The sequence below is a fragment of the Thalia democratica genome, chromosome 1 (assembly GCF_965202585.1).
Source record: "Thalia democratica chromosome 1, ktThaDemo2.hap1.1, whole genome shotgun sequence".
Classification (NCBI taxonomy): Eukaryota; Metazoa; Chordata; class Thaliacea; order Salpida; family Salpidae; genus Thalia; species Thalia democratica.
Window position 1 is genome coordinate 35,637,295 of NC_139165.1, and position 17,235 is coordinate 35,654,529.

Sequence of the window (17,235 nt, forward strand, 5' to 3'; positions counted from 1 at the left end):
AATTAAGCTTTGTGTAACTTTTTTTGCTAAGTGTATTAATGTGTTTCTATTAAATATTAAGTTAATAGTAAAAACTTGGTCAACTAACAGGTATATATACATATAGTATAAAAAAAAATTGAATATTTTTACTTTTTCTTTTTATATAACTTTTAAAAGATGTCTATTTTTAGATTACTATTAACTTAAATAAAATGGAGGCTTTTGAAATCAAAAGGTTTGTGTATTTTGTAATGTTAATTTATACACTACAGTTAAAATAGTATTTAATGCTGTTAGTTTATTTGTTTTTTTTTTGACTGTATAACAATAAAGAAGATAGAAAATTTTAATTAATGTACTATTTAAATTATTTTTATTGAATAACCTGTTGAGGATAAGCATATTTTATCTTATTACTAAATGGTGGTTGTTTAATGAACTAATAACAAGTATTTTTGTTCAATTGATGTTATTAAGTATCTTTAACAATAATTTAATTTTTTAAAGATAATGAAGACATTCTTTTTGACAAACAACCCAACAATTAAATAAAATACCATGCCTTATTTTTTTTTAGACTTGGTAAAAATTTCATTACATCTTCAGCTATAATTAATTAAACTTCAGGAATGTCTTGTTTACATCAAATTGTTTTTAATATATATTTACATATCAGGCACCAACACATTTTAAAACTTACAAAAATTATTTAAAATAAAGAATTCATAAGATTTATAAAACAATAAGTTATTATTTAACATTTAACATTATGTAACATTTAATAATAAGTTATTTAATATATTTTATATTTGATGTACATAAAATTTAACATGTTGTAAAGCTTTTTCAAGTTTCTGTTTTTAATTTATTTCTTTAAAACCTTATATAGTCACAATAGTGATATCTTTTAATTATAACTACTTGACCTGTAAATGTTACCAACATTAATATGATCCCCTAAATAATGGGCATATGGTGGTCCATGATTTTTCGTTTAGAAATTTATTTATTTTCTAAATAAAGCTTTAAGTATGAAATGTAAATTAAATTTTTAAAGAATATAAAAATATATATTATATTTTGAGGTAAAGTAATTTTTGTAAATAAATTCTAATACAAACCCATGTGCTGTAGTTTTTTCATTGTTATATTCTCTTAATTAAACTAAAAGTTACAACATAATAATATTTTTTTATTATTATTTTAGCCTTAAAGCTCAAAAAAAAAATATATCTTCCATTATTAAAAAAAAAAGAGTAAAGCGTTTTTTTTTTGTTTATAAGAAAAGCATAAAAATGTTTCAAAATTTCCATTGATTAGACTGCAAACAATTTTAAAGATTGATCAAAAATGTTAAGTGGAGATATATTTTTAGTTGAATTGTTTTTTTTAGCAAGCAATAAAAAACAAATGTAGTTGTTAGATTTGGATTGCTTGTATCTCAAAAAATAATTCAAGTTTTATTTAATGTTTAGTTTTAACTGGTAAATTAGTTGTTTATGAAAATTAAGAGGAAAACAATAGTGTTTTATATATAGTTTTTCAATTAATCTAAAGCTAAAAGAAATTGTTTTTAAAGAATATAAAAAAGCTATTATATAAATTTAAATGTAACTATTCAAAATTTAAAGTTTATAATTTGCTATTTAAAATCCTAACAAAACAAGTTCACTGGAAAATATAATAATAAAATATTTAAACTGTACTGTTTCTTTATTATAAAAATACATGTTTTTGTGTGTTAACAAGTTAAGGCCATAGGGGTCCAACATTTTTTTTTACAAAAAAACTTTGGCATTTCTCTAAAAGCTTTAAGTACAAACTACAAGCCAGTTTTAAAAAATTCAAAAATATCATTAAACTTTTGAAATATTTAATTTTTTGTAAAAATTTTCCAAAAAAAAGGTATGGACTGCAAATTTTTTGGGGTCAATTTTCTTGGAAATTTTAAAATTCACTAAAAATCTATCTTCTCCTTCATTTTTCAAGCAATCTTCTTCAAATTTTCAGAAAACGTTCCCTATAATAAAAGGAAAAAAAAACTTTACTTTAGAATTTTAGTAATTTAAAAAAACAAAAATTTTATCACATAAATAAAAAAAAAAATTTACAAAAAAAAGTTTAATTCCAAAGTAACGTTTTTTTTATTGTATAAAGACTAGACTGTGAAAGTTTGAAGAAGATTGCTTGAAAATGTAGGAGGAGATAGATTTTAAATAAAATAGTCTTTATGTGCTGTTTTAGTTTTCCTTTTCCATAAGGAAACTATTATGCGGTCCGACTTTGACTGGTCATATCTCAAAAAATAATTCAATTTTTTTAAAACGGTAAAAGGCAATTTGAAGCTTATTTAAACTCTATAAAAAATGATCAACTTGTAAAAAACATGGCTTACCTCCCTATGGCCTTAACACACTTCAACACCGCTTGAAAATTGAAGAAATATTGACTTTATTATTAATAAATGTAAAAATTACAGGTATAAAGAACATGATAGTCAAGTTGATTCCGACAAAAATAACAAGAAGCGTAAACTGGAAGAGTTGAAATTAAAAGCTAAAAAAAAGAAAATCCAGAACAAGATTGATGTGGAAGAAGTTGAAAAAGAAGAAGCCACGCCTGCTAGTTCAAGTAAAAAGTCAAAGAAAAAATTTAAAAAATCAGATGACAAGGCAAATGAAAACAAAGAAAAGACACCTGTTAGCACGCCTAAAAAGTCAAAAAAGTCCAAGAAAAAAAAACAAGTTAAACAAGTGGAAGACCATAAAGAGATAAAAGATGTCAAAGTACCTGATATAGAAAATAAAGATGTTACCAAAATTAAAGAGCCAACAGTTCCTGAGGTTCACGCAGAAAATGTTGACATGGAAGACCAGAATGATTCCAAAGATGAAGTGATTGAAAAACCTTACAACCCTATGGAGATGTTCAGTCAAAACAACAAGAAAAATTCTCAAAGCTTTGTAGTTTCAACTAAAACTGAAGTGAGTTTTTTTTTTCAAACTTAATTTTGCAGTGTTCATTCTAGTATATTTTGATTCACTTTAAATGTTCTAACTGATTTTTCTATTATCTTAATTTTTCCATTACAGTTTGAAAAAATTCAAAACTAACACTGATGCTACAAAGGATCAGAAATTTGCGTTAAAAATTAAATAAAAAGGTACTTTTAAACAAATATTAAATTCAGGGGTTTTATTTAGGAGTGAGTGATATTTTTGCAAATAACCAAACCATATCCTTTTACACTTTAGGTTTAACTTAAAACATATTCAAAATAATACAATTTGTAAAGCATAAATACATATTTATCCAACTATAAACTTTCTTGTAGTAAGGTATGTTAGATTTCTAAAATAAAATTTTTCAATGTACTTTTTTTTTTTTTTGTAAACTAAGTTTTAGAAATATAGTTGGTGTTAAAATCAGTAGTAAACTTAGTTGTAACGTTTAATTAATTATAAAAACAATGTTTATTTACTTTTTAAATGCTATGTTTAGTTCACTGGTTTATTTTTAGACTCCATGGCAGGGTTTCCCAAAGTGGGTGGTGCTGCCCTCCTTGAGGCAACCTAGTAAGTAGCAAAAAGTCTTAGGTGTTTTTAAATGTTTTTTTTGAGTAATCTTGTTGGAGGGGGCTATACCCTTTTTAATTTCTTCAAAAGGGGCCATCTGAAAAAAAGTTTGGGAAATTTTGTTCTATTGCTTAAATTATACTTATAACACAGTTTGTAAAAGCCATATAATACTTGGGTTTTTTGTATCATTCAATGACACTAAGTTTTTTTTTAAATTTTATGTTAAAACTTTGTTCTTCAAATATAAAGTCCTGAAAGGTTATAGTAGTGACTTTGTTTTTCAAAAATGATCAAAGTTTTTAAATGCTGCTTTTTTGAACTTAAAATATATAATAAAATCTGAAAAATTCCTATATAATTTGTTTTTATAACAGAAATATTAAGTTTTACTTCGAAATATTTTTATAATTTTTCTGTACTAGTTTATTGTATTGCAAAAATATTTAATATACATACTCATCTATTATTTTTTTCTATTTGTTTAAATTAGTTTGTATAACTTTTTTTAATTATATTTCTAATAAATACACTTATTTAGAATTTTTTTGAGTTTTGATATTAACTTTTTACAGTAGTTTAGGAAAATACTATGCTAGTTTATAACATTTATTAAGATTAATAAAAATAATATATTTTTTGATAAATTTTTATAGTTTAATTATTAAAAGAGCTGTCCAATTATGTACTATTTAAAAGTGAAAAAAAAATATAGCCTTGTAATTTTCACAATGAAACTTAGAAAAGTATAAATGGTTTTATAGTTAGATCACTTTGGAGATGTTTCTATTAGTTTACTATTCTAACAGATAAAACGGATTCTTCCAAAGTGGATTTTACATCCAAACTACATAGAAACTGATGAAGATGGCAAGAAATCAGAGGCGTGCATGGAAATGATTGATCAGAAAATAAAAGACAATCTGAATGAAATGAACATCACCAAGCTTTTTCCTGGTTCGTTTTTTTTTGTTGGTTTATACAAGATTTTAGAAATCATAGTTTTTTTTCTTCTGATAGCAGGTTTTGTTTACTAACTTTGTGTGATTTTAATTTTTACTTTTGATAAATTTTCAATAAAAATTTAAAGAGTAAACCTCTTTATACTGTCTAGTTTAAACAAAAATACAGTTATTATGTGGTATTACATCTCACTTTAAGAATTTTTTCAAGTTTAAATATAAAAGGGCTAAATACGTGTCTTAAAAGACTTTTAAAGTAAACCGCATATTTATCAAAAAAAAAAAAACTAACTTGCGATCACTTTAATAATCTGGAAAGTTGTAGTGGTTATTATTTAATAAAATTTATTTAGTTTCATTGTTCTACAAGTTAATGTTTATATACCTGATTTAACGTTAGTTTACATTTTTTATAACTAACCTTCATGAAAAAACTGACTAAAATAAATTATATTTAATTTTGTGTATTAAATTCTACCTCTGTTCAATTTTTGATTTAAGGCTAAAGGCTTTTTAATTATGTATGTAATGTAAAAGTTGATTAGTACAGTAAATATTTTTTAATATGTAATATTTTTATTATTTTTTTTAATTAAAGTTTTTATAAATGTTAACCATACAAAAATTTGTTGACATGTGTTCAGAAATTTAAAGCCATTATTAGATTATTAATAAGTTTAAGAAGTTTAAATTAATAAAATGTAACTTTAAAGTTGTAATTTTGTTTATTTTATAAGTAAATGTAGTTTTGATATTTTTTTTATGTACTGTTCATCAACTATTAGTTATAATATAATGTAGTTTTTTATGGATTGTTAAAACATTCAAAAAAGTTTTAGTCATCATCTAACTACTATAATCTCTAAAAAAAATTGAAAAACAAAATAAAATGTGAGCGACTTACTATAAAAAAATCTACAGGTTGCTAGTATTTTTATTTTAATAAATTTACATTACTTTGTTCTATTAAATATTATTTAAAACAAACTGCTTGAAATAACAATAATATTTGGAATATGGCAATGTTTTTAAATTTATAGATTTATAAAATTTATTATGTTTTGCTGGTTTACTAATTTTTAAATGTATTAAAACGCCGTAGAAAGGCAAGCCATGTAATTTACAAGTTGATCTTATTTTATAGAGTTGAAATAAGCTTCAAATTGCTTTTTACCGTTTTAAAAAAATTGAATTATTTTTTGAGATATGACCAGTCAAAGTCGGACCGCATAATAGGTTCCTTATGGAAAAGGAAAACTAAAACAGCACATAAAGACTATTTTGTTTAAAATCTATCTCCTCCTACATTATTCAAGCAATCTTCTTCAAACTTTCACAGTCTAATCTTTATACAATAAGAAAAAAAAAACATTACTTTGGACTTAAAAAAATTTAAGTAAATATACTTTTTTTTTTCAAAAAAAAAATTGTCTTTTTATTTCTTAATTATTAAAATTCATAAGTAACGTTTTTTCTTATAATATAAGGAATATTTCCTGAAAATTTGAAGAAGATTGATTAAAAAATGAAGAAGGAGATAGATTTTTAGTGAATTTTAAAATTTGCAAGAAAATGATGCCAAAAAATTTGAGGTCCATCTGTTTCTATCAGAAACTTTTTACAAAATATAAATATCCCAAAAATTAAAAGATTTTTTTGAATTGTATAAAAACTGGCTTGTAATTTGTACTTTAAGCTTTCATATAACAACTAATTTTAATGTTTGTAAAAAAGTGTTGAGCCCCCCAATGCCTTTAAAAAAGCTTAATTTTAATAAAGTATGTTACTAATTGTTGACTTAAATTTCTATAAGATAATTTACAAACTCTTGAAGTTTGTTCTAAGCCTTGATACATGAATTATTTTAATTAAAAGAAAACTATCAAAAATTTTTGGTTATAAAGGGACATAATTATTTAGTAACTTAAAAAACACTGTTAACGTACATGAGTTTTTGAAAATATTTTAATAGAATAATATAATAATAATTAATTATCATAAATTTATAACTAATACATTTTAACAGTGCAAACATCGCTGATACCCGCCATATTGGAAGGTTGCAGATACGGACTTGGTGAACTCAACTACCCGCCAGCTGACTTGTGCTGCAGTGCTGCCACTGGTAGTGGTAAGACACTTGCATTTGCAATACCCATCGTTCACGTATGTTTTGTTTGTTTCATTAATTTAGTGTTAACATAAAAGTGTAAAATGCTGGGTTATATGAAAGTTATTATTAAAGTATTTTTACTTTATTTCAAACTATGTAATTACTTTTTAAAACAATTTTTTGTGCCTTGTTCATTGTACTCATATGAGATTTGATTGAATCTATGTCTATGTATACTTTTTGATTTTTATACTTTCTGGTTTGTAAATGTGTTTGGATATATCTATTTAGGGCATAGGGGGGGATCCACCTTGATTTTTACAAGTTGATCTAATTTTATAGAGTTTTATCTGAGCTATCAGACATTTTTAACTGCTTGAAAAAATTCAAGTAATTTTTGAGATATGAGCAATCAAAGTCGGTGACCTCAATAGGTTCCCAATGGAAGGCGCAAACTAAAAACGCGAAAAAATACCATTTCACAAAAAGTATATCTCCTTCAATTTTTAAACAATATTCTTCAAATTTTCAAAGTGTATTATTATCATTAAAGCCATAGGGGGGTTAACCATGTTTTTTTACAAGTTGATCTTATTTTATAGATTTTTTTCTAAGCTTTAAGATGGTTTTTATGATTTTATAAAAATCGAATTATTTTATGATATATTATCAGTCAAAGTTGGGCCGCATAATAGGTTCCTTATTGGAAGGGAAAACTAAAAAATCAAAAAAATACTATTTTGTTCAAAATCTATCTCCTACATTTTTCAAGCGATCTTCTTCAAATTTTGAAAGTCTGAACTTTATAAAAAGTAAAAAACGTTACTTGTGAATTAAAAAATTTTAAATAAAAATTATTTATTTTTAGAAAAAAAAAAGACTTTTTTATTTTTTGTGATAAAATTTTATTTTTTTTTAAACTATCCAAATTCATAAGTAATGTTTTTTTTTCTTACAATGTAAGAAACATTTCCTAAAAATTTGAAGAAGATTGCTTGAAAAATGAAGAAGGAGATACGTTTTTATGGTTTTTTTAATTTCTGAGAAAATTAACCCCAAATAATTTGCGGTCTATACATTTGTAACCCAAACTTTTTACAAAAAATAATATCTCAAAAGCCAAATGATATTTTTGAATTCTATAGAAACTGGCTCATAGTTTGTAATTAAAGCTTTCATATAAAAACCAAAGTTAATTTTTGTAAAAAAAAAGTTGGACCCCCCTATGGCCTTAAAAAGATTGAATGCAGGAATTTTTTTAATTTTGAAAAATAAAACCAACTTTTTTTGTTTTTTTAATCTTAAACTTTTATTTTTTAATTTTTTTAAACATCCAACCTTCAAAGTCTTTTAAACTATAAAAGGAACGCTTGCTGAAAGTTAGAGGTCTCTAGCTCAAAAAATGAAGGATAGAAAGGTAGATTTTTATTTTAGTGATTTTTAATTTTTCGAGAAAAATTGACCCCTAATAATTTACGGTCCATACATTTGCATCGGAAAATTTTTATAAAAATTATAATATCTTCAAAATCAAATAAGATTTTTTAATTTTATATAAACTGGCTTGTAGTTTGTACTTTAAGCTTTTATATAAAATCCATTGTTAATTTTAGATAAAAAAAAATGTCGGACCCCCTATGCCCTTAATACAAAAGTTGCTACTTATAGATTATTTTGATCAGCAACAAAAAACTTATTTATAACTTTCAAATTTAATAAGAAATAACTGCATTAGTGTATAAATAAAATAACAGTTAATACCAGACTCTATGCATAATAAGTTTCAAATTATAAAAGCTTTTTTTGTTTAAAAAAATACTATTAAAAATAAATATCTGATCATTTAAAAATGTAAAGTTTTTTATTTTGTTTATACTAGTTTCCTTTTTATTTTAAGTTAATTGCTTAAAAGTCACTGTTTATGCTGAAAATTTAGTTCTGTAATGCAAATGGTTTTCAAACAATTTTTTCAAAACTTTAAGTTTTTTTTTTGCATTTCAATCGAATGGTGTATCTTTGTTAGTCAGATTTTTTAAACGCCTAATATAAACTTTATTTCAACTTTAAAGGTATTTATAGCGCTTTTAAAATCTCAACTGTTTAATTAATAAAATACATCATGTTGTTATAGAATTCTTTCTGAACTCTCTTAGTTAACTTTTTACAATAACTGATTTTAAAAAAAGTAATTTTGTAAAACTTAACAAAAGTTGGGCAAGTTTTAATTGAGTAAAATTAAATAAATACTGTTGAACATGATATTGTTTAATTATGTCGATTTGTAAATAATTGCTTAATTTTTAGCAAGCTAGTTTACAACCCATTTTTAAAATATAAGTGTTGTTGAGTCGAAAACCGTCGTTATAGTATATTTGAAAATTATTAATTATCTTTCAATGACTAGTAAATACGTTTAACATAATTTGATAGTTTTTTCAGTAAAGTTTTAAAAATTTCATTGTAAAATTTATTATTAAGATGGTTGCAAAACAATTTTTTTTGTTTGTTCAACTATTTTAACTTTCTTTTATTTTGGTTGTCATGCACTCATTCTACTCAAGCCGGTTCGAGCTAGGTTGAAAATTAGTCCTAAATCTCAGACTACTTTATAAGATTTCTATATTTTTAATTTTGTTAAATTTTTTAAACATTTGATTCATTTTAGAAATTTAAGCTTAACTAGTAGAATTTTTTATTTTTTATGATTGTTTCATTTTTCAATTTAACCCGGCCGAGCTCAGGATTTTTTTTCTATTCAGAGAGTGACATTTTTGTGCTACATAAGTGAAATTGAAACCAATTAATTATGCAGGCAGTACTGGATGTGGCAACGACGGTGTGACGCACGCGCTTGTAGTCTTAATTATCTTAAAAATTAAACAACTTTATCCTTTTTTGTTTTGCTGAAACTTGTCAACATTGGAGTTAGATCGTTGAAAAACCACTTCAAAGTTTACATGTGAAATTTTTATAATAAATTAAACTTTTCTGTTGTAGAAATACTTTCGAAATCAAAATAATTTCCTATACACTGCAATAATGAACATTGGAAATTAATTTTAAAACTACTCTGACCAGTTTTATCTTTACCGCCATACAAATAAACCTAAAGTAAATTTATGACTGGCAATTAAAAATCCGATTATTTTAGTAGTTTTAGGAGATCACGCTTGAATCACTATATTAATATTTTGTTACTACAGTGCTTCCTCGCTAATCCGGTCCTCGCTAATCCGTTTCCTCGCTAATCCGGCCGGTTTTAGTCGAGAAGTCGACTTATTTACTTTAGCGTTTTTAGCGTTTAATTTCATTTTACTTCGAGAAAGTATTCAATTTACTTTTTATAAGTATGCAAGCAATATATTGTTACGTCATAATAAAGTATCATTTGTATTATCTTAACTTTTTTTTAATACTTTTCCCGCTCAGTTGTAACAAACTTGTTTATTATTCATTTGCAATTTTTCTGTCTTTGCTAAGTAAATTACACTTTAATATACTACAATCAACATATCTGGTTAAAAAATGGATAAGACAGCAAAGAAACGAAAACGCGTTCAACTAACAATTGAAAACAAGTTAAAAATTTGCGAAATGGCAAACAAAAATGTGCCTAAAGCTGTTATAATGAGCCAGTTTAACATTGGTAAGTCAACTTTAAATGACATTTTGAGAGGCGAAGAAAAGTTCAAAAAGTTTAAAGTCGAAAAGGAAAAATCTTAATTTAGTTAAAGTGTTAGCAGTGTAGTTTTTTTCCATTAATTTTGAACTTATAAAATTTTCTTTCGTTTAGTTTTGTCTGTTTTAATTCTTTTTTCTTTGAATAAAGTAAAATAAATTAAATTAACAAAAATTTTATAGTACGTTTTGTTATACACATTCATAATATAACTAAGGTATATAATTTGTAAAAAAAGCGATATTTTGTTCTTATCCGGCCAAAGGCAAATCCGGCCGTATTTTCAATAAAAATCTTGCCCAACTTGGCCGGATTAGCGAGGAAGCACTGTACTAGAATTTTACCCAGTTATTTTATCAACTCAAGCCAGCTAAATGTAATTCAGGCTAGATCTTGGTCACTCAGACTGACTTTTTTTGCCTAAAAGCGTTAAGTTTTCTGTTATATATTTACATTCAAAATTAATAAACAATCACACAACAGGCGGTACTGACGTTATAGTACTGGTTATTTTTGCTATATGCAAGTTTCCAAAAACCACTCAAAATTCTTTACAATTTATTTGTAAAATTGAGACCTGCAATTACTATCATGCATTTAAAGTATTTTCAATACAGGCTATCCTGACTAGTGGCATCGATGACGTCACGCAAGCTTTAGTCATACTACCGGGAGGGGAGCTGGCCAAGCAGGTGCATCACGTGTTCACCCAGCTGTGCAGGGGAACGTTCGTCAAGTGCGCGTTGATCAACTCATCTAGTTCGTTGGTGGAAGAGAGGAAAAGCCTCACGATGAAAAAGTTCGTTTGAAAGTAATAAGATAGTTTATAAAGTGAAACTAGTTCTATAAAAATAATATTTATTTTTTTGAGTTATGGATTAAATAAAAGATTCTAAGAAATAATTTTGAAAAGCTGTTTTTGTTTTTCGTACAATTTTTTGATTATGTAAAATTTGTAGTTACCAGTTTTTACTATTATAAAGTTAAATAAAAGTGAAAGTGTGTTTTAAAATTTCCATGAATAGCAGTATTCTACAAAGAGCAAAATATATTTAAGGTGTTTTGCAATTAAAGAAAACATAATTATATGTTTTAGTGAACAAACATAATTGTTTTTTCAATTATCATTAGAAAAGAAACGTCAACGACAAGTTGTACAAATTACATTTTACTTATATGCTAAAGTAAAAGTCTAGCAACATACTTAGTTCTTATAATATTCCTGTAAAAAATAATGTTAAAGAATAACTTAACTATGTTTTTCTACAGTCTGTATTTTTAAGTTTTGCACTAATAAAACAACTGCAACATGCTTTTTATATTTTACTAATCAGCTTTTTTTTTTATTCAATTCCAAGTTAAGTTTTTTTCTTAAAGTGCTCAAGTGACTGATTCATATTTTTTTATTGTATTGTTGTTCAAAATGTATCTGGCATTTAAAATGAAATATTTTGTTTAAATGTGTTTTAGAGTAAAACAAAACTACTTTCAATTTTATTATGTTAATTTAACTAAGCAAAATATAAAGTATAAATCTTTCATTTTAAGACTGTAGTTGTTGCTTGCTTATTGTTATATAAAAAGCACAAATTAAAGCAGAAAGTATAATTTATTTCAAGAAACTGTTAAAGTTGATTTTTAAAAAGTAACGAGCTAAATAACATAAACAAAATTTATTGTTGCCATAGTTATTTTTTACTCACCAAAGCATTTGAACCTTGTGGGACAAACGTTCAGCATTTATTTTTGAAAGCCAGCTTTTTTGTGAAACTCTTTCGATGAAGCATATTTTTATGGTTTGTGTTACTAGTCAGTAAATTATTTGGTCACCAGGGTTTTCAGAATGTTACACACCTTGAATACTACTAAATTAAAATATTGTATAATGCTATTATGTCATAATAAGTTATTTTATTCGGTTATTCATTCTTAGCAAATTCGGGTGGATAAAGTCAGCTAATATTGTGATATGTACACCAGGAAGATTGGTTGACCATTTGGACATGACTCCAGACTGGGAAATTCAATATCTGAGGTTTATTTTTATTATTTATTATAGTATTGTTATTACTTAAAGTTAGTTTACAAATAATATTTGTTCGAATGGCTTTAGTGATTTAACTATTATGTTTATTTAAAAAGGTTTCTGGTAATTGATGAAGCAGACAGAAGTATGGAACTGCTGAAACACAACTGGTTACAAAAACTTGAAGATAAAGTGCAATCGAACGGACAAAGAAATCTCAAATTGAAAAATTCAATTGCTGAGTAAGTTTATTTTATTTGGGTTTACATTTACTAAATACTTTGTATTCTTATAAGATCTTTCTGTAACTATGTTAGTTAAAAATATATACTTAATTATTTTTTAGAAACATTTTTAAGTTTTTGTAAAATGAACTTCTATTACAAACATTATGATTGTACTTCAAAAAGTTAGAAACTAAGATAATTTAAAAGTCATTTAAAAAAATATTTAATTTGCTGTTCACAATGCACTTTGGACAACTTATTAGAATAAGTTTTTACTACATATTGTTATGTTTCAACAATATTTAGTTGATTTTTTAACACTTGTTAACAAAAATCAGGTGCATAACTGTTAAATTTTGTAAATTTTCTTCATAATATAAGACTTGAATAGTTTGTATTTTGTTTTAGGTTGTTCTATTTATAACAACGTATTGTCTTATATAGTATTTTTTGCTTGATTGTGTAGTTAAAAGGTTTTGAATTTAACCTTAGCACATGAAAAATATATAGTAAAATAATATAATATAAATACTATTTTTACAGGTTTGAAGTTCCTGAAATACCGGTATGTTTATACATTTTTTTTGTAACCTATTGAAAATGCTCAAATAAATAGATCTAATATTAAAAAATCAAATTTCAAGCAGTTAGATATATGATTTAAAGAGATTATAAACTATATAGCTTTTTTTCGCTTTTATACTAAATAATTATTATAATAATAAATGCGAAAGTTTTTAATAATAGTTTTAACACTTAAGTTTTATAATGTTTTTGACGAAATTTGTCAAAGTTACTATATTATGTCATTCTAGAAGACAGTATTATAGTACAAATTATACATACTTTTTGGGTAGTAAAACATAAAATAAGTTCTAATATATAATTTGATAATTTATACACACTAATTTTTTTTTCGATTATCACAATTGTTTCGATAGTTTAAATAGATAAATTTTAAAAAAGTAAAAGTTTAAGCTCATCTGTTTTTTTACATTACTTTCAAAGTTAATATTCTTTTACTTGTTATATTTAACTCCATCATTTTAATTTTAGCTCCAGAAATTACTCTTCTCAGCCACATTGAGTTCAGACCCGGAGAAGTTGTACAATTTGAATTTGTTCCACCCTCGACTGTTTGCGGTTAAACACAATGAGTTTGGTGATTGTGATCAGCATCTGACCACTAACTATTCTGTTCCGGTGCTATTGAAGGTTTATTAATAAGTTTCACATGCATTATGTATGATATAGAAACAATTTTTTACTATTTTTTTGTATGCACCTTCTTTTTAACTTGTGAGTATAAGTAAAATAAAACTTTGCTATTAATATTTATTCAATACACCAGAATAATTTTATTTTTATTCTATAATAAATACTATTATCTGATACCAAGTACTACTTACACAAAACTAAACTACTAAAAAAATAAATCTTTAGAATTCCTAACTACTTTAATGTTTATACTTCATATATTACTATTTGATAATCAATATGACTCATACAGGAACACATGATGATTTGTGGAGACATGGACAAACTGATCAACGCATTACATTTGATTTTATCGTTTGACAAATGTCTCGTGTTCACAGACACTGTTGAGACTTGTAACAAATTGACTGCATTCGTACAACACTACATTGAACAATCTAAAGGTTAGTGTTTTCTGCCAAGTTGTAAAAGCATTCAAGTTGTTTTGCTCCAGCTATTATATTTAATAAAATTATATTTTTCGTGGTTTGTTTTATTTTACCATGAACAATTTTGAAATCAACAATAAGTTTTTTTTTGTTCGATTTAATATTGTATTGTGTTTATTATTGAGAAATTTATCTTATTGTTTTTTTTTTAATAATTATACTTGGTTGAACATATGAATAAAACATAGAGATACAGTTTATTTTGTTATACTTGCAAAAATATTCTGAACTAGTTTTAAAAAGACAATAGTTGACTGAAAACAGTTTTCAGGCTATAACTTGCTATTTGTATTACTATAATCTTTTTTTTTTATTGATAAGTTTAAGTTGCTTAAATTTTTTAGTAAGAAATGATAAACTGGTACTTACCTCTTTAAAAAACTTAATTTATGTCACAAATAATTTATGACTTTATATTTTATAATAGAATTTAAAATTCATTATCATTTTTTTTGTTATAGGTTGAATTTTTTAGTAGCCAAAATAAATAATAATTTAAAATAGTTTTAAGTGTCTAAATAAAAACACTGCATTTAAGTTTTTTGTAATAAAAAATAAAATGTTATAGATACCAACCTTGTTGTACAGCAGTTCTCATCATCGATGTCTCAGAAGAACCGAAATCAGACTTTTAAAAAGTTCAAGAATGGAAAAATAAATGTGTTAGTTGCATTATGAAATAAATAGTTTATGCATATTTTTTTCAAAATTCTTTCGTAGTTGTAGTATAAAATTAAATATTTGTTAATAACTTTAAATTTGGTATGAACAAACGAAAATAAAAAAAAAAGAATAAACTATATTTTGATAGCATTACAGAAAAAAACTTTGTTATCAGTTAAGGCATTCATTTTTTGATAAAAAACGTTTCCACCATAAGACTTTTTTTTTACACGACTTTTGAAAACTCAAATTCACAGGTTGATATGCAGTGACGCAGCGGCTCGTGGTCTTGACGTAGTAGATGTGGACCACGTCATCTTGTATGACGTACCTTCGCTCGTTGAAACGTACGTGCATAGAATAGGTAGGACTGCCAGGGCTGGTAAGAAGGGAAATTCTTACACGTTGATGACTTACAAGCAGGTTGGTATCAGTTTTGACAATGGTTTTTACAATGGTCATAGTTATCCATATGTAGCTTTATTTTAAGTAAAGATTTTTTCATTGTTTTAAGAGCCAAAATTTCAATGTGTTATAGAAAATATAAACTTGTATTATGAGTGTAGTTTAAAAATCTAAAGCAAGCTGTTTTGATAATAATTAAACTTGCAAAAATTGTTTGATATATTTCACTAGTTTTTTTCTAACATTTTATAGTATCGAATCAAGTATAAAATAAAAATAAAAAACTTTTTTTATGTTACAAAAAACTTCTATCTAAATGGTGCATTTATAAGTTTACAAAGAACATCATTCAAATGTTTAAAAGGTTATATCAAATATTTGAAAAAAGTAAATCTTTATTTTAAATAAAATCATAAAGCAATATTGTTTACAAAATTTTTGTTAAGTTTTAGAAATTTAACTAAAATTTTTATTAGACCAATATACTAGGGTTTTATTGATGCTCATGTTTTCATTTAATACTTAATAAATGTTTGCAATGATTTGTTGTTTGTAAAAAAGACTACTTGTTTAAAAGTTATTTATAACTATTTAAATAACAGTTGATAGCTAAATTTTTAACCTACTTATAATTCAAACCATTCCAAGTCTTAAAACTATATCTCTTAGTTTTCCAATAAGAACTATTGTCATAATTTAAAGTCTTTGTGTTTGCGCGTACAAACATTGTAAATACATACAAACTACGTAATAATTCACAAAAAAAGATTCTAATTGTATGGCAACTATGTCTAAAAGCATCATGTTGTTTCTATAAAAAAAAAGTTATAGGTTTTAAAAGTACCTTTTGTTTAAGTATTTTGAAAAACATAACATAAAACCAAACACCATTTTTAATTTGGTGATTTTTTTACAAAAAAATACAGTTTATTGAAAACTCTTAATAAGTAATTGAATTGATAAATTTTATTTTATTAAGTTTTTTTAACTCAGTTTTAAAGTTTTGCTTAAAAGAATGAAACAAATTTGTCAGTTACAATACTTTAGTAACAGTTAGTTAAAGTTTTAATTCTTTAAAAGCTTTTAAAAAACAATTGCAATAATTTTACTTTGTTTTGTATATTTATAATAATGAAAACTATCTACAAGTGTTTTGAAGTTTAGAAATTCTTAAATCAAAACAGTTCTTTTAACTATGGCTTTTTTTTCTTTTTCAATAAATTCTACATCTTCATGTTATTTACTTTCATTAAAAAAGTACAGCTTTAAATACTTTCGTTCGGTGTTGATTATAATTAAACTAATTTTTTTTTTGCTGAAAGATAATTAAAATAACCTTTTCAAATATAGTTTTTTTACCATTTTAAAATTACCATTTTAAAAATATCATTTTTTACACAGGTATACTCATTCAAGAAAATGTTGAAGGAAGCAAATTTGTCATTGCCAAAAAAAATGAAAGCGCTTGAAGATGAAGTGAAGGAAAAATATTTGAAAGCAACTAACAATTTGAACATATGTTAAATATTTTTAAACACGTTTTCTTATAAATACTTTTAGGCTTTTTTATTGTGCACAAACAATTTTAACTATAGTTTAATATATTTAAATGTTTAAATATGATTTTTTTAGGCTATTTGATTGTACACATATTTTAACTTTAGTATAGAATTCTTTAACACATAATGTTTTATAATAAAATTGGTTTAGGCTATTTAATTATGATGTTAATTTATTTTAGAGAATGTTCATGTTAGAAAATTTTAGTAATTTTGAATTATACTTATAATAAATTGTCTTTAAAATCTTTGTCTATAAACTTTTACAGTTGTTTTGCATCCTAAAAAGTAGTATAAATGATTTCATATTTAACTTTTCTTTAAAATATGTGCTTCGA

At 24.5% G+C, this 17,235-nt stretch overlaps 1 protein-coding gene across 1 annotated transcript; it reads left to right on the forward strand.

Moving 5' to 3' along the window:
* The first annotated feature begins 178 nt into the window (after positions 1-178).
* On the forward strand, positions 179-16,897 carry LOC145833978 (ATP-dependent RNA helicase DDX51-like). The gene is made up of 13 exons (XM_082941277.1): positions 179-217; positions 2,462-2,966; positions 4,367-4,514; positions 6,546-6,685; positions 10,929-11,110; positions 12,245-12,346; positions 12,454-12,579; positions 13,108-13,129; positions 13,621-13,779; positions 14,075-14,225; positions 14,839-14,932; positions 15,191-15,356; positions 16,740-16,897. Exons 1-13 carry the CDS (start codon positions 195-197, stop codon positions 16,860-16,862), a joined length of 1,941 nt encoding a protein of 646 aa, XP_082797403.1. The 5' UTR covers positions 179-194; the 3' UTR covers positions 16,863-16,897.
* Positions 16,898-17,235: the final 338 nt, after the last annotated feature.

Bases quoted from the DNA above. Each gene is read 5' to 3' on its own strand.
- LOC145833978 (XM_082941277.1), top strand. From the start codon at position 195: ATGGAGGCTTTTGAAATCAAAAG. The intron at 6,686-10,928 runs GTATGTTTTGTT...TTTTCAATACAG, and splicing joins TTGCAATACCCATCGTTCAC to GCTATCCTGACTAGTGGCAT. The intron at 14,933-15,190 runs GTTAGTTGCATT...TCAAATTCACAG, and splicing joins AAGAATGGAAAAATAAATGT to GTTGATATGCAGTGACGCAG.